The 18701-nt window shown below is 37.7% G+C and overlaps 1 protein-coding gene across 1 annotated transcript in view; it reads left to right on the forward strand.

The window, feature by feature from the left end:
- LOC117411047 (CUB and sushi domain-containing protein 1-like) overlaps positions 1-18701 on the forward strand; it is a 615018-nt gene that overhangs the window by 455275 nt on the left and 141042 nt on the right. The window contains exons 21-22 of the mRNA XM_034921683.2: positions 2326-2514; positions 16649-16818. Of these exons, the coding sequence (XP_034777574.2) occupies positions 2326-2514; positions 16649-16818 (359 nt within the window). The remainder of the gene's footprint in view (positions 1-2325; positions 2515-16648; positions 16819-18701) is intronic.

The raw sequence follows: 18701 nt of genomic DNA on the forward strand, positions 1-18701 counted from the left end.
GGTCAATGTCCTGGAGTGGCCCAGTCAAAGCCCAGACCTCAATCCAATTGAGAATATGTGGAAAGAGTTGAAAATTGCTGTTCACCAAAGGTCCCCATCCAGCTTGATGGAGCTTGAGCAATTTTGCAATGAAGAATGGGCAAAAATTGCAGTGTCCAGATGTGCAAAGCTGATAGAGACTTATCCAAATAGACTCATGGCTGTATTTGCTGCCAAAGGTGCCTCTACCAAATATTGACTGAAGGGGGTGAATACTTATGCAATCAATTATTTTCTGTTTTGTATTTGTAATTAATTTAGAACAATTTGTAGATTTTATTTTTCACTTTGACATTATGGACTTTTTTTGTGTTGATCAGTGGCAAAAAACTCCTAATTAAATCCATTTTGATCCCATGTTGTAACACAATAAAATGTGGAAAAGTCCAAGGGGGGTGAATACTTTTGAGAGCCACTGTAAAGTGTTAGTTGAAAATTATAGTGGTTCATTTTTCAGAGAAACTGGTAACTTGAAAGTACAGTTTATTTTAAATTATAGAAAGTTCAGTGTGTGTGGTTATACTCAGAGAAAAACTGTTTAGCTGCAGGCAAGCAAGATGTTTTCTTCGGGGTCAAGCTGGTCCCCTCTTTTTCTGTCTTCTTTGACTGAGGTCCATTCAGTCAAGGTGAAACCCTTGCTTCAGATCTCCTTTCCTCTCCTCAGCAGGCAGCAGAACCGGCCCCTGCAATGCACCAAAACCTCCTCTGTGTTCTCCCCATGCTTTATGCACCACTAAATTACTAAAACTAGCCTTGGGACAGCACGTTACAGCTACATTTAGTGCCCTTTTGTAAATGTGTAATATGTCTGCATCCAGCTGAATTATTGATATACGAGTTATTGCTTCACCATATCCGAACCTGAACATTACAGTGTGCAAATACGCGGGCGGTAATGGGGCATAAAACTAAATATTTCTCACAATTTTCGTATTTCAAAATTCATCCAGAGTTCTCCTGAATTGTGGACATCCTCACTTCAACACAGTAAGTTAAAGTTTGTATATGTATTGGTAAAATGTACAATGCAATGTATTATAGAAACTGAAAATTGATGCGTTTGATTTGATTGTTTATTTTTAATAACCGAAAATAACCGTTTTTGCCAAATAATAATACAAACTGAAAAAACACCCCCGAACTCAACAAAAAATAAAAACCGAAAAACTCAAGCCCTAATTATAGAGCATGAATAGCTATGTAATTACCAGGGATCCTAGTGTTCCGCAATAAAAAAAAAACTAAATTCTCTGATAATAAAATTCTTCGTTATTCCGCAATTAAAATAAAAGGCTAAAATTGAGTCCCCCCCGTTGTCACATTAGAAGATACACAAACAGTACTATTGAATAACAGTTAACACACTTACCATTTTACTTTAAACATTACAAATACTTCTGTGTAGTAATAATAAAAACCAAAGAATATTAGTTGATCTCCGAGTTAGTCTTTGTCATCTGGGCGGCTATTGCCAAACTCATTCATCTGATCTTTAGGGGTGATTTTTATTGTTTTTGGCATCTTGTTTTTGACAGTACGTACTGTGTAATTTTATTAAAATCTTCTTTTGAACAACATCCGTGCTAAACACAATGGCCCAGGCCATTTCAATGTAATAACGTACTTATTTCACAAGCAGTTAATATGTATGAGCAGAAAACATGGGTTGTTAGTCAGTTAATACCATGTTATCATGTGGGTATGCATGCCTGTGGCAAAGTGGTGAGGAATACAGGTGAGTACAGTGCAGAGCGGATACAAAACAGACACAATGATTTCCAGGTGCAAGGGTGTTTATTGATTTAATTAACAATGTCCAGAGCCTTGTGGCAAACACCTGTAAATAATAATGATGGAGTGATACAGCGGCGTGTATCACTGGATACACTGCGATGTTTGGAAGAAAATGTATCTTTATCCTGCTGAATGTTCCTGAGTAAAAGTTGAAAAAACATAATTTCCCAGTGGATTTACCTATGATGTGTGGATAACAAATAGTCAAACAATCAGGAATATGTTGAAAATAAAATGCTGCAATATGGAAAACACGGGATACAGGGTAATGTGTTTCTTCCACACGATACACGGGGGGCTCTGTAAAACTTTCAGTGCTGACAATTTATCTTAAATGTTTTACAAAATGATCTATTGATCCCAAACAAAAATAGGCCTTAATATAAATCCATCAATATAAGCCAGGTAGGCTTGGAAATGGGAAGCTACAACGAATTTGGCAATACAATTTCCAAAAGTCTGACAATATTCAATATCTTTTGTTGTTTCCAGAATATGATCTGGAGCCCTGTGACGATCCAGGAGTCCCAGCTTTCAGTAGGAGAATTGGATTTCAGTTTGGAGTCGGAGATTCTTTGATTTTCTCTTGTCTCCCTGGATACAGACTGGAAGGCAATAACAGGATCACTTGTTTAGGAGGGGGCCGGCATGTCTGGGGTGCACCTCTGCCAAGGTGTGTGGGTAGGTGGTCACATGCTTTCATTTCATTCATACAGACATGAACAGCACACTGCATACATCAGATAAAAAAATCTTCTTACGACTTGTGAACATCCTTTTTTGGGAGGGCTTGGGGAATTTTGTACAAGTCACTGAGCATTTAAAAAAAGCTGTGAGTGTTTCTTTATTTAATCACAAAGCTTCAATTCCACAACAGTCTGCAAACTAACTAGATTATTAGTTAAATGCTACCTACTGTACATTAGGGGGTAATACATATTGTAGTGTCTGTACATTGTATATTTGAAGATATGTAAACAACAGCTCGTTTTCACAGATGTCTCACCTGTCAAACTCCCAACTTTTCTTTGAAAGATGTTATGGGATCTTTAATATCAACACAGTAGACCAGTACTATACCTTAGTTTAATGTCTCAGCCAAAAGGAAATCCAATCCAACCACACAGCACCTCCAAACACATTTTTTTCTCAGGTTACATTGTCTCCTATACTGAACAATCTCTAACAATTCTCTTGTCAATGTGTATTGATTATTTCATGTTTAAGAGCCATGTGTAATAAATGCTAGCACAGCTTACCACTGTGTCTGTATGTACTGTATTCCATACTAGCATTTTCATGTCTACAGTAGAACTGCTAATTAAGTGGAACTTACCTTAAAAACAAACAAAAAAAAAAAAAAAAACAGCCATGCAAATGTTTTTTGAATACACTAGAGATTAATAACACATGGACAGATACTACAGGATTTTAAGAGCATCTGCATTCTGCATACGGTATTCTAAACTAAAGTACAGTATACCTCTTGCTTATCTGAACCCAGTAGTCCGAACTGAACCATGCTTTCACAATAACTTGCATGCTGATTACAGCTGTAGAAATGTCAACGAAATGCAAGTATCAAAAACATAAAACTAAGACTAGACAAGGCAATTGTAATATGGTATAGATTACTCACAACAAATCACTAATAGGTAGCTAGGGCTGTCTTCAAAGGTTTGAAGGTTTGTTTGCTAGCCAGGAATTCAAAGTTAGTTCTAAACCTTCAGAAACCGTTTGGCAATGTGTGAATATTATAAATCACACATTAAATGTAACTCACATGCAAAATTTGATCTTTTGATTTGTATAATGCATATTACTTAAACAAAAGTTGTATTAAAATCCACTACCAAATCATTATGCGTAGCAGCTCTATATGGCGCTGCTGCTGTGTATGGAGCAGGGTATATTAGGCCAAAGTACAGGAGCGGGGGGGGGCAGGTACCTATAGTAGTGCTTCAGTAAAATATGTACTTAATACCTGGTGTACAAGTGTAAGATAAGTGCTATGGTAGAATAGGTTTGAAACATACTAAATATACGCTAACACTAATCATTTTAATTTAGAAAACTGAGCAGCGTCCGCTCCTCCCCCCACTTGTGAATTTCTTCATTCGCCATCTCGACAGCAAAGCGTTGTATAGCGTAAGCGGTATTAAAAGAAATGTCTCAACCCCTCTGCTGTTTGGGATTTTTTTGTTAAATGCCCAGACGACCAAAAAAAAAGTTGAATACAAACTGTGCAAGCGACTGTTGATGTATCATGGAGCCACAACCAATCTCCGGGGTCACTTGACAAGCGTAGGTTTATTATTATTATTATTATTATTATTATTATTATTATTATTATTATTATTATTAGTCCAATTTATGGCCAATAGGAGGACCACATCAGCTACCAATGCAGCCGGTGAAAAAATTCAGGTTTAGCACCTCCTAAACAAAAAGGGGTGCTAACAAAGATTGTCCATTAACTAATTAAAAGAAAAAACGGTTAAAAGGTCTGTAAATGAAATATTCAGAAAAAGTAATTGAATCCCAGCACAATTGTATATATATATATATATATATATACATGTATATGCACATCTCATTCACTCAGGGTTGTGTGTTCAGGGCGAAAGAACGGGAGAGAGTGAGGAGAGATAATTATATAAAAAAATAACCAATTGCTACGTGGTGCTGGAGGACCAGCACGGTACTTGTTTGTTTAGTGTTCGTCCCTGTGTGTTAGTGTCTGTTCGTTTTGGTGATCTGTCTGTTTATTTTGGTGCGAAGTGCCATGTCCTGTGTTGTGCTTTGTTCAAACTGTTTATTTTCTGGCTGCTGAATATTAAACAGCGCATCAGCGCATTCATTTACCATTTCACCGTCCTGACTGTGTGTTTCCTTTCCTGGGTCTGACGTCACCACTCAGCCAGCCTTGTGACACAGATATACATACAACAAATCAGGAAACTAGGAACAGTGTTTTAAACCCTACAGCCTGTTCAGTAACACATTACGGATTATTAAAAATAGAAAACAATAGCTTTGTCTAGATTTTTTTCTAATCTGTAATCCTCTGTATACACTATCCTGATGGCAACGATCATGCCATTAAAGTGTTTTTACAAGTGAGGTTATCTTTGGGTCACATTAAATGGTTTGCAGAAGTGGTTGTATGTCATTTTTATAAAGGCATATGCCATAAAAGGTCAAGGGACAAAGTGTCAGCTCTGATCTTATCCATTTTATGTTACACTGTTAAATAAATTGGCCTTTTTAGTGAAAACATGAATTTACTTGACTTTCTACCAGTAATATCTTATAATTCTTGTCAAATCCAATTATTCTGCAACTACTATAGAAATATCACAGCTATAACTATATGAGAGTACCTCAGCATGGTACTTGAACGAGTAATCATTACATATTAAACATTACAGCTCAAGTAATGTTTGTGTACATTTATTCTGAATGTTGTTTATTAGCTTTCAGCCCCTGGCTAAAAACATGCAGTGTTTTAACGGTAGGTGGAATGGAAAATCAACCGAGACAAAGCCCATGTTAATGCTGTCAGGCTTCAACAAATGTCAATAACTATGCTGTAGAGCAGTAGCCTTTTACAATCTTCACTCTACTGAGTAGTACCACCTTTTTAATATATAATGTCTATCACAACAGTTTGGGACAGAATACCAAACAGCAAGTCTTAAAACTTTTAATCATGTCTTTGGATGCACAGAATCAGAAGCTAGTATTTGGGAATCTCTTTGGAAACACACGTATTCACTTTTTATTCGGCAAAGTTATTATAAATAATCCAAAATAGTCTGCACTGTAAATGTTTATTAAGTTACCATTTACTTCCCATCTCAGCATCATTGTGTGCCATTTAAAATGTTTACAACATCAAAAACATTAACCTCACAAAACTAACAATGATAAACTTTTTATTTAAGCCAATATAGTAATTATCCAGAGGGACTCGGCATAACTTTCCGCAGCTTTGCACTTTCTGTAGACTCTGGGTTTTCTTCCTTCGTTTTTTCTTTTGCATGTAAGAAATGTATCAATTTTTGATTAGAGAAACGATGCACAGGATAATCTGGATGTACAGTACAAATTCACCCAGCTGCTACTGCTGTTACTAAAATGTAGCCACACCTAATAAATAAAGCAAAAACCTTCAAAGTAGGAATATTGTGATTATTATTTAGGTTTGCTGGAGTATTTATACTTCTAAAAAACGCACAACGATTGTGCTTCACTGATTAGCATTCAACTAACGATGAGTTGAAAACTGCAAAGTTCATGAGCAGCACAGAGCACTCTGAGCAGAGCTCTCTGGAGGCAGAATCGGCAGACGCCTGCTTAATCCACCCAAGTATCAGAGTGGAAATCCACTCAATCGAAATAATATTGATAATACTGATGCTTTAGTCAGACTGTAACCTTTGAGCTGTTAAAAAAAAATATATATTTATGTGCAGTGGTTTAGCGATGATATACAGTACCGTTAAAAAAAATCTATTCAAGATCATTATTTTCTGTGTACCCCCTCTGACCGTTAAGTACCCCCAGGGGTAGGTATACCCACCGGTTGAAACCCCCTGGTGTAGGGTAATAAAAAGTAGTGTCACACCAGATCCAGAATGACAAAAAACTCAAGAAAAACATCCCAATTTCTTTATTTTATATAGCGCCTTTCATAGTGGACCACCATCACAAAGCACTTTACAAGATGCAGTAACAATTTTATTCCTTCTATTAGGAATAAAATCAATCCCCATTATATATATATATATATATATATATATATATATATATATATATATATATAGAAAAATTAATGCCCGCGTTTAAAAATAGTCTGTCTTGTATTGTGCAGTTACACAGCGTTTCCTCCAGATTCATCTGACGAAAATGCAGCCAAAACAAAGTGAACGAGACAAGCTGGGGTAATGTTAATCAATAAACAGTTAATCGTTAAACAGTTTCAGATATTGTAATGTATTTTATTTTTTTATCTGTGATCTTTAGTTGCTTTTGTGCATTTTCATTTGCAAGTGAACTGTGACATTAGGGCCTTATCGAGCACTATATTCTGCAATTTTGAATACTGACTTTGGATACTGTTTTAATTCTGGAAACTTTTTTTTTTTTGATTTTGCTAAATTACATTGCCTTTTACGTTTTACGCAGTTCTGTGCGTGGATAACATTTAGATTTCATTTTGTTGTTAGGTCGTTAATGGGAAATTTTACATACTGCTACAATAAGTATGGATTTAAAAGTATGTACTGTATTACAAGTTAACGTGTCGTCTCTAGTTTTGGCAAGTGATATTTTCAGAATCATATCGTTCTGAATTAAAATACTACTTCTGTTAAAAATATAGTACTGTACCAACAAAACCAATACAGTACATCTAAATGGAAGCCTGCTTATTTTAAAACACAGTCCTTTCAGATATGTATTTTTGATATTGTATCTTTTTTGTGTTCCCTGAAAAATGGACAAGGGTTGAAAAGGGCCAAAATGAAATAATCAGATATGCATCACACCTATTTAACTGTCACTGAAGTCAAAATGTTATAGGGTCGGATATGTGAGTGCTGACTGTACAACACTTTTTAGTGATGTATTAGCACTATAGTGAGAGAACCACATATCATTTTATAATTGATTATGATTTCTCTTAAATGGGTTGGGAATAGCAAATAATAATAATAAAAAAATAAAAAATAACAAAAACTGTTTAAATTTAATGAGGCTATTAAAACTGTGTTTTGAATATGAAACATTAACTAATTTTTAAAAAAGCAAGTACAATGAGGAACCCCTCACAGATATAGTTATCTCATTTAAAACTATTTTTTTCTGTTTAGAACAAGCTCATTACTTGCAATTGAGTGTCTTGTCATTATTACATATCTTTTTAAACCTAATTGCAATAGTGTATCAGCTAGGCATTGCATCCAAACAAAGTCCATACTTTTTATTTGTAGGAGCATTTCAGCTGGACGTCATATTCTAGATCAAGTAGCCAGCTTGCCTTTACCACCATGGTGCTGCTAGTCTTCTGCCTAAACGTGCTCGGTATGAGTGCTTTTCTGTTGATACGCCACATACTTCATAGATAAATAAAGCGATTAATAATTGATTTGCTTTCATAGCTTGAATGCTTGCTGTGCAGTCATTTTCCAATAACAGGCGGTGTGAGGGAGTGTCAATTTCAGGCAATAAGAAAGGGAAATAAAATGTCCATGCATTTCTCATGAATTTAAGTTATAATTTGAATTCCCTAGTTTAAATAAAATGAAGATTAATAACATGCTGTTTTAATAGCATTACAGTGGGCTTTGTATAATAATTTGTTTGCAAGATGTCGTTTGAATATTTACAGGAATGTATCAGAAAAAATATATTGAATTTCTATTTTTATTATTAAATGGCGATCAGACATTGTATCATTGCAAGTACAGTAGTCCGTCGTGTATCCGCCCACCATGATCAAGCTATTCAGCAACGTTAGTTTATTATTGAACAGAGAAGATTAGTTCATAGATTGTAGATCCCACCAAAGTTTTCGTACACTGTGTTGTATGTACTCCGTGCTCTACCATTGCTGGTAGTGTCACGTGGGCTGTTCAGTGTGTTGATATGTAATAAATCCTGTTCGACTGCAGGCCGTATCAACTTCAACCTCCGTCTTGATCTCCAAGCATTAATACCGTGTATCTTTCTAAACAAGGGATTTAGAGGAGCTCCCTAATAAAAGCTGAATCTGAAAAAAAATAATTGTGTGAATATAGTAATTGTTACAGCTGTGTATAATGGTATTCAAAACAGAATTAATTTACATATCCGCCCTTACTGTGGTCCCACCACAGTCGGATACGCAACGGATTACTGTAGTTATTTCTGAGATGTATTAGTTGATTGGTGTAGTGCTGCAACGTTCATACATCATGAGCGCCCTGTGGCCCCCCAAGGTTGGACATTGCCTTATTTGGACAGCCAGAGAATGTATTGAATACCACTGCTATAGAAGGTAGAAGCAAGTAGCAGTACAATTTGGGTGAACAGTCTAACTGAGGTTCCTACCTTACCAAACTACTTATCTTAACTTCCATGCAGCACAGTTTGAACATTCTTCATGATTTGCCAAATGTAACCCACCTTTACCAGAGTGCAGATTATTAGACCAGTATTATTAAAGGTAAATACAAGTGCAGACACTGTTTATGGGTTACCCTTTAGGTTGCAGAACATTTATTTACAAAAACAACTTGGACTGGGCAATTTGAAAGCGTCCCTGACTAGTCAATGTCCGTACAGATCTCAGTCTTTTTGGAGCACGGATTTCATATAAACCTGAGAGAGGTACTTGTGTTCTTGGAATACATCATAGTGTTCCCCAAGACATTGAAAGAGTATGAAGAAAGGCTCATGAATATGTCACTTTTTCCATCAAGTATCTGAGCCACAAAGTTAGTGAACATGGTGTAGAAACTGGCCCTGCAAAGGTTTCCACACTCAGCACCTTGCCAAGACTCCAGATCTCAAGGAGTTGAAATCTGTTCTCGGATTTGTCGGCTATTACCACTGATTTGTGCAGTACTATTCTAAAATAGGGAAGCCTCTCAATGACTGTGGGATAACTGCCAATGGGACGAAATAGTCTGGGGCCCAAGTCAAGATTTTAACTTTTTTTTGCCCCTGAGAGGAATACAAGTTTACCTGTGTCAGCCTGATAGAGGGACTCCTGGGGTTAAAATGAGGCAGGGAGTCAGTGGCAGAGCTGAGCTATGCATTATTTCTAATGCATTTTTCCCTCAGCACAGATGGAAACAGGGGCAAGCTATCTACTAAAAATTAACCCCTTCGTAGCTGAAAGGGACATTTGCCCTTTTAAATGCCTAAAAATTCAGGGCTACACAAACATACAGTAACCACCCCTATGCCACTCACTACTTTATCCAGCCCGTCCTATTCTGAACCCACAAATGTCAGGACCCAAGCCCAGTCACACTTTGTGTCTCGTCACTGTCTAAAGGCACTCTCTTGGTGGAAACAGCCTGCCCATCTATGCCTCGCGTAGTGCTGGGCAGTGTCACCAGAAGAGAGGTTGTGTCCAGCCTAGGTTGGGGGGTGAGAGAGACATGTGCTTGTCCATACAGACAACACAACAGTTTTGCCTTTCATCAACTACCAGGGCGGCCTTAGGTCACCCAGTCTGCATCGCATGGCCTGCAAGATTTTGCTCTGGGCACACGAGAACCTCCTCTCACTGCGGGCAGTACAGCTGCCCGGGGTGACAAATTGGGCGACGAACCTCCTCTCAAGGAGAGTTCCCAGCGCCTCAGAGTGAGAGGCTTCACCCTGAGGTGGTGAGACTCATTTGGGAGAGGTTTGGGAGAGCAGAGATAGATCTCTTTGCCTCCCAGGAATCAACCCACTGTCCCCTCTGGTTCTCCATAATAGGAGGCGGTGACCGACTGGCAATAGATGCCTTGGCACACCAGTGGCTGATGCAACTGTTATGTGCCTTCACAGTGCTCGCTCTGCTTCCACTGTGTCTAGAGAAAATTAGGCATGACCGGGCCAAGGTGCACCTGGTAGCCCCTTATTGGCCCAGGAGACTCTGGTTTTCAACCCTGATGCAGCTCCTGAACAGTCAGCCGTGGAGACTTCCCAAGTGCCGCGACCTGCTCAGTCAGGCACGGGGAACTTATGGCATCCCGACCCATGAAACGTGCAGCTCTGGGTCTGGCTCCTGATTGGCTGCATTTGAGCCATCTGGGTCTGTCAAATAGGGGTATTGTCACACTACAAAATGCCAGAGCAGTGTCCATGCATTCCCAGTACAAGTACCCGGGTACAAGTGGGGTGTCTTTCAGATGTGGTGCCTTCCTCGTGGGTTTGACCCCACTACCTGTCCCATGCAATTCTTTCAGGACCTGTTTGACAAGGGGAAATACCCCTCTACATTAAATGTCTATCTGGCAGCTAGTTCAGCTTGCCATATCAAGATTGACTCAGTCTCCCCAGAAGCTCACTTCCTGGTGGTGCAATTTTTGAAAGGGGCTTGGCGGCTTCGGTCACCTGTGATGGACATTGTTCCTCGCTGGAGGCTAAACGTGGTGCTTCAGGCACTCATGAAGCCTCCATTTGAGCCCATGTATTCAGCTGAGCTGAAATATTTATAATTTAAGGCTAGGACAAAGGTCATGGGCCATACCAATCCTGCCTTTTTGCCGAAGACGATCTCGGCATTTCATGTCAACCAGTCTGTGGAATTGAAGGCCTTCCATCCACCTCCTTTCCAGTTTGACGGGGAGTGACAGCTCCATATGCTCTGCCCAGTACGCGCCCTGGCATACTACGTTGACAGGACAAAAAGGCAGTCCAAACAATTTTTTGTCCTATGGAGCTAAATCCCATGGTCAGGCCCTGGCTAAGCTGAGGCTGTCCAAATGGATAGCAGACACAGTCAGGACTGCCTATGAGCTGGCCAACTTGCCTCCTCCAGAAAAGCTCACTGCCCATTCCACCAGGTGCATGGCAACTTCGTGGGCTTTATTCCAGGGTGCACCTGTCAAGGACATTTGCAATGCAGCGGTGTGGGCTACTCCCCATAACTTTACTACGTTCTAGAGACTGAATGTCATGATCCTCAAAACCCTGGCTTTGGAACTGGAGTATTAAGGGCGGCTTCTCAGTCAACCCTTACAACACAGACATACAGTGAGTTCTACCTCAAATTTTTCATCCTAGCTACTTGATACTGGGGTTCTGTATGGTAACACATAAGGCAGCTTCTCAGCTTAGCTTTGTAGCATTCCAGTCGTTACCCTGCGGTAATGGTTACACTTTGTACTTGAAAGGGAACGTTAGGTTACTATCATAACCCTGGTTCCCTGAAATAGAAATGTAACCATTAACCTTCAAGGTCGCTGTGTCCATGATTGAGCAGCCTTGAAGGAACAATGATGCTGAGAGCTATGCGTGCAGTATTTTTATGTCCTCTGGGGCAGGTCATAACTATGTCACAGGCTTTGCAAGCAGCTTTGATATATCTAATTTGGGTTTTGGGTCTGTAAGAGGTAAATACCCATGCGGTAATGGTTACATTTCTGTATCAAGGAACCAGGGTTAAATAACGTTCCAGTTAATCACTTCTTTCAACAAAATGACCCCCCAATTTCTGAGCAGACTTTTTATATCATCCCACCTGATCACTGATTAATTGAATTCCCAACCTTTCCTACTGAAAGCATGGACTTTCCGGAATTTAGAATTACCCAGTTACCCAATTAACCAATTACCAATTAGCATGAACACTTTTCTTTTTAACCTGTGACTTGCCAACATTTATCAGCTCCCTGCAGTCCTATCAGCAGGCAGGCTTTGTTCCTGGTACACTTTGTTTGCCCTGCAATAACCACTTCCTGCCCTACTGTTACATCATCAAAGAAATGTAAGCATGAAAATGTCATTTTAGCTCTGCTTCCCCGTTAGGAGCTACCAGCTGTACCTAGTGGAGTCATTAACTGAAGAACCATTCGGTATGACTCCAGAAGTGCAAATAAAACATTACTGCACTATTCATCAGTGTTTTGGATTTGTAGTCGGTGAATATCCATTTATTCAGCCACTCTGCCAGAGAGTACCTTGTTAGTGCAGGATTACTTTATGTTCTGCTCCCTGATGCTTGCTGTCTGCAAAAGTGACAGAATCAAACAATTGGATACATCTTGAAAGTATAAAAAGTATTATCAGATGAATTGTACATAATGGAACAGTGTGATATCAATTTGAACAACTTGCACATGCATGAAACTGTTGACATTGTTAATTTGTTCAAAATCTGACTGAAGAGAAACGTGAGTATTGGATGTATCCCTCTTCCCCGATAACACACAGGTAGTTGTAGCTAACAAAATAATACCATAAATATTACCTATCATACACTTCCATTCTCTATATCAGTCCCAAATGTGCAGTTTTTAAAATTATTTATTTATTTGCATTTGTATACTGTTTATCTCAAAGCACTGTACAGTACACAGTAGAAAAATCAAACCACAATATATTTGTAAAACATCTACCACAAAATAACATTCAAACAACAGTATTATATACACACACACACACATATATATATATATATATGTGTACACATATACACACACATGCATACATAGATATACTTACATACACACATCCATACATCACAATAATAATAATAATAATAATAATAATAATAATAATAATAATAATAATAATAATAATAATAATTTAGTCGTTCTTTACATTTAAACAAATGCATATAGTTTACTACAGGGCAAGTACGTTTTGTATCATTAACTGGAACAAAACAGTTTGTGTCATTATTTTAAAAAAGGCAGGAATTGTCGACTGATAAGAGCTATCAATTAGGTATTGCACTTGGTGATCTTTTTGTGTGAATAAGACTGACTGTTAAAAATGAAAAATTTGGTGACGTTTTGTAACTGAACTGTATCCCATTAAGACCGCTCGCGCAGCATTTGACAGCCTGCACAAAATGTCAGTTTATCAGCCTAGATGATTATTGGTTGTTAGTTGCATTGGAAATTAATTATATCCTGTGGTTACTTAGTAAAGCCGGGCCATGCCACATTTGACAGGCTGCACAAAACATAACAATAAGCGGGTTTATGAGATGATATTAAGCAAGGTGATATAAAACGGGTTCATCTGGATCATAAAACTTCAATCAAACGCTGCAGGTGTTTATTTACAATATTTGCCAGCAGAACCGGCATATGGAGACCAGTGATTATTTGAGACCTCCCTTTATATTAGATCACTAGCTTCACATGCTTCATGCGGTCATTGAGACGTCGCTAACACACAACCTTGTAGCAACATTGTAAATCAATTTAAACATGCCAGCAACTCTGTTAAAAGGTTGTGTGTCAGTGGGAACTAAGTAACTGTTTTGTTTTCCAACAAAATTACATTGTATTGTACACCCTCAAGTATAAATGCGAAAGTATTATTACGGTCTTTTTATATGCACTGGTTAACAAGGATACGGTATGCAAAACGAAAATGAACAAGCAGACATCGGTCAGGGTACTGTGCACAATATTCATTAAGTGTTTTCCTCTGCGCCCCATCTTCAAATCAAACTAGTAACTGTCACTGTATACCTATAACAAAAGCCTACATACACCTTAACCTGTTCATTTCAAAGTTGGCACTTTGAATGACAGCCACTGTAGCTGGCAAATGAAAGTGCAGGTCATGATGATTGACAGTCATTTAAGCAAATGAGAGCATTGTAGTGCTGCTTCCGTCAACGAGATCTGTCAGAACAGGATGAAATGACAGTGATAGTGAAACTACAGTACTAACGGACCACTGAGATGATTGACAGTGACCCCTAGCCATTCAGAGCGTAAAGGAGACGGGACAGACAGTAAGTATAAAAACTACAGAAACTAGAGATTATTTCTAAATGATTATTTTTGGTAAGAAAATTAAAAAATAGCGAGTGGTTTTACTGACATTTATCCTATATAAATTTATTTCAGTCAAACTCATATTTTTTGGGAATTCAATGTTTAACGAGCTTTAGTGATTAATATCAAAAAGCAGCAAGCCCACTGATAACCCCAAAGACACTACTGATGTGGAAGAACCAATGAAGTGAATCCATAAAATAGATCCTTAAAGTAAGACAAGGAAACATAGTTTTGGTATCAGAAATAATGATTTAAACTAAAGATACATGTGTGTATGTTTGTGGAAAGGAGTTACTCTAATATCAAAACAGATTGAGATCCAACAGTAGATTCACTTTCCACCCCCCCCCCCCCCCTTTTTATTTTTATTACACATTTCTTCTAGAGAGGTTCAGGAACAACAACAATGTCATCATCACTTAGGAAATCTTCATCAATTACTCGGATGTTAGATATAAACCCAGCTTTTGTATTTCTTTTATTCAACCCACTTACAGTACTTCTCGAAAACCGATTGTTGATATTAGGTCAATAACTTTACTTTCTGTTGCTGGTTTGTTTTTTACATTTTTTTTGCATTTTCATTTTCATGTGCTGCATCTAAAACATACCCCTGAGTAGTATCTTCTCTTACAACAGATAATTTTGTCTGCATAAGTAGGATTTCAAACTCAGGAACCCATGACAACATTCCCACAATGTGAGAGACAAACATTTTAACTGTTTGAAGTGTAACAAAAGAGCACAAATAATAAATTAAAAATAATCCAATTACCAAATTAACAATCAATTGACTCTCATTATCGAACAAGTATCAATTAGGAAGAAATGTTTTAAGTGGCATAAACAACTCAAAGTGTTGAATCAGTAAGAAAAAGTTTTGAGTTCCTAACGGCACTCAAGCAGTGAATTACTTTTACCAATTCATCACTTATCCTTGTTTATCCCTTAATAAAATCATGGGCCACACTTAATCCTATCTTTTTTTTACTATTAAATAAATATTGCTGTTTCCGTATTCATTGAATTGCAAATAAGATGTTTAATTAATGTTTTAATGAATGCAAATCTATATACTTGAGACACGCCTAATACCTTTATTATTATTATTATTATTATTATTATTATTATTATTATTATTATTATTTATTTCTTAGCAGATGCCCTTATCCAGGGCAACTTACAATCGTAAGCAAATACATTTCAAGTATCACAGTACAAGTAATAATACAATTAAGAGCAAGATAAATACAATGACTTTGATTCAAGCAAGTACAAGTGTGACAAAATACAATTCAATAATACAGCAGATAACAGTGTCAGTGATAGTTACATCAGGATATGATTAAATACAAAATACTACAGATTAAACACTTGGCAGATTACAGTACTCTGAAGTACAGCATTAAATGCAGTAAAATAGGGGGCAGATAAGAGCAAGTAAAGTGCATTTAAGGAAGGGTGATAAGTGACCCAGGGGAAAAACCGAGGAGTTCTACAGGTGCTGTCTGAAGAGGTGAGTCTTAAGGAGGCGCTGGAATGTGGTCAGGGACTGGGCAGTCCTGACATCTGTAGGAAGGTCATTCCACCACTGCGGAGCGAGGGTGGAGAAGGAGCGGGCTCTGGAGGCAGGGGAGCGTAGAGGAGGTAGAGCCAGTCTTCTAGTGCAGGCGGAGCGGAGAGGTCGAGTGGGGGTGTAGGGAGAGATGAGGGTCTGGAGGTAGCTGGGTGCAGTCTGGTCAAGGCATCTGTAGGCTAGTACAAGAGTCTTGAACTGGATGCGAGCGGTGATCGGGAGCCAGTGGAGTGAGTGGAGTAGTGGAGTTGCGTGGGAGAAGCGAAGCAGAGAGAACACCAGGCGGGCAGTGGAGTTCTGGATGAGCTGGAGCGGACGGGTGGCGGACGTAGGGAGGCCAGCCAGGAGGGAGTTGCAGTAGTCTAGGCGGGAGAGTACCAAGGCCTGGACTTTAGTTCCATTGTGTAGTTCTAACCAAACATGTTCACCTAATCTAATCCAATCCAATCACTTCTGACATCAAATAACTAATTAATGATGTCTGGAGATTTTGGTCGTGACACACCATGATGGTCAGATGATTATGTTTCTTTGCACCTGAATCTACTGTATGTTTGTTTAATATGAATTATTTTAATGATGTGCACCTATTTAAAATATAGTATTTTGTGTGCATCAAATTTGAAATCTATTTTAGATAAAATGTCACCATGCCAAGATTTGCAAATTGCATGACTTTGAAATGTTTTATAGCAGGTTATCTTTCTTTTCTTTTTTCTTTTCTTTTTTTAAGCTGAATGTGGAGCATCTTCAGTTGGGAATGAAGGAATACTATTATCTCCCAATTACCCATCCAACTATGAAAATAATCATGAATGCATCTACAAAATTGAGACTGAAAAAGGGAAAGGAATAAGCCTTAGTGCCACAAACTTCCAGTTGCAGGATGGGGACATTCTTAAGGTAAGGGCCACATGAATATATATTTATTTTATTTTTTGTTAACTTGTTTATTTATATATATATATATATGAAGTGCCTCTTTCAAAAAAAATTGGTAAGTAATGTATGTATGAAAAAAAATGTATACCATGTTTTACTTCAGTTTTTAGAGCTTTGTCTAATTTTTATATATGGAAATTTATATAAATGAACCGGTTCAAGAGTGTGTTGTTTAAGCAATAAGACACTTCAAGGTCTGCATTGTTGTGAAATAAAGCACTGACTGGTGGATTGTTAGGCATGAGGGTCAAGTGCTGCAACACACTAGACACACTAACAACACACTAAGGGGCTGAAACCTCCTTGAAATGTTTATTTGCAAATATAAAATGGCCCACTCCAGAAGAATTACCTTTGTAAGAAAACAAGCCCCTTTCTGAACGACTGTACATCAAACACTAAAGAGCAAGTTTGATATTAGCAAAAAGTTTCTCGGTTTTTGTTAAAGAGGCCAACAATACCCTTTACTTTGTGAAAAGGGTATATAAATGTAAATGTGGTAAGTGCCGTTAAGAGATGGCAATTCTGGCTATGTATATGGTGTCATGACTGACATACATACTCTAAGTGCACACAAATTAATTCACTCTTGAAGTTTCTAATACTGATTGTAACTGCCTTTTACTTCCAGTTTACCCTTTTGGTACTTGTTTCCCATAGCAACAGAGTGCTCAGAGAATCGTCAGAGATAAAGAGCATTTGCGGAGTAAAATTAGGGGGCAACAGGGATCAAACGGGAAAGATGTATTTAAATCTTGTGCTGGTAGATACTGCAGTGCTTTAAAATACTGTACCTACATGAGATTGTAAAGTCTCAAGCAAGTTGCACTCTCAGTTCTTTAAAGAATGTATTGAACCCATACCTGTGTGTGAGTTCAAACAGCATTAATACGTTTTCAGAGTTCAGTGGTCTATCACATCATTTCCCCTGTGAATCGTGTGAATGACAGTCACTAGAAATTTAGCCTCATCATTAATCATAGATGAATTCATTAAAATGACATGATGCAAATCTTTCATGCATACAAAATATAATGGCAACAGCAGGATATGGTTAACAAGCTCTAAAGACAATTAAAGAAGTATGCATGCTTTTGAAAAGAAAATCTGAGAATATGTTTTTGAACCATAATTAATGAAAGTATTGTACCTTTTAATGGGACTTCAGTTATCATTAAGTTGTCAGTATTTTTCTGACCTGTTTTTCTGAACTTTTTGTGGCAGTGCAATCCTAAAAATGTCTTAACTTCAAAAGCTCATTAACATATAACAGCCATATTTATAAGCCATTAGGGAGACATTAATTGATCCATAACATATTATTAACAACATGATACAAAACAGCTGGTGTCAAATCCCATCCAAAGCTAATATGGTTTTAATATACGGGACTTGTTACAATTTTTATAATTATTTGAACTAATGCATCCATTGGAGTTAATTACATGTACAGTTTATGGTATGTTGTTACTAGTATTGAAGGAAATAAACATCAGAATTGGAGGGCAGGGTTGTGGTATGCTTGCAGGGCCATGTGGGTAAGCTCACATTTCCTATTGAAACGTCCAGAAGACTTCCATCACCAGAGCTCCCAATCCAGCACCATTAACAAAAATAAATCCAAAAAGCTAATAAAATGAATAACAGTGTTACATGTGTGTGCTGCAGCAGTTTTTGAAATTGATCTACAATGATCTCAGTAATCATCCATCAAAAAACATACATATATTATTGTCCACTACACGTCTGTCAGTTAAAATAGTTAAGTATCTTTGAGTAGTTTTACGTTTACAGAGCTCTAAAGTCACTACATATCGCAAGACAATGAAACCCGTCGTATTAAT

This window comes from Acipenser ruthenus, chromosome 6 (genome assembly GCF_902713425.1).
Source record: "Acipenser ruthenus chromosome 6, fAciRut3.2 maternal haplotype, whole genome shotgun sequence".
NCBI lineage: Eukaryota > Metazoa > Chordata > Actinopteri > Acipenseriformes > Acipenseridae > Acipenser > Acipenser ruthenus.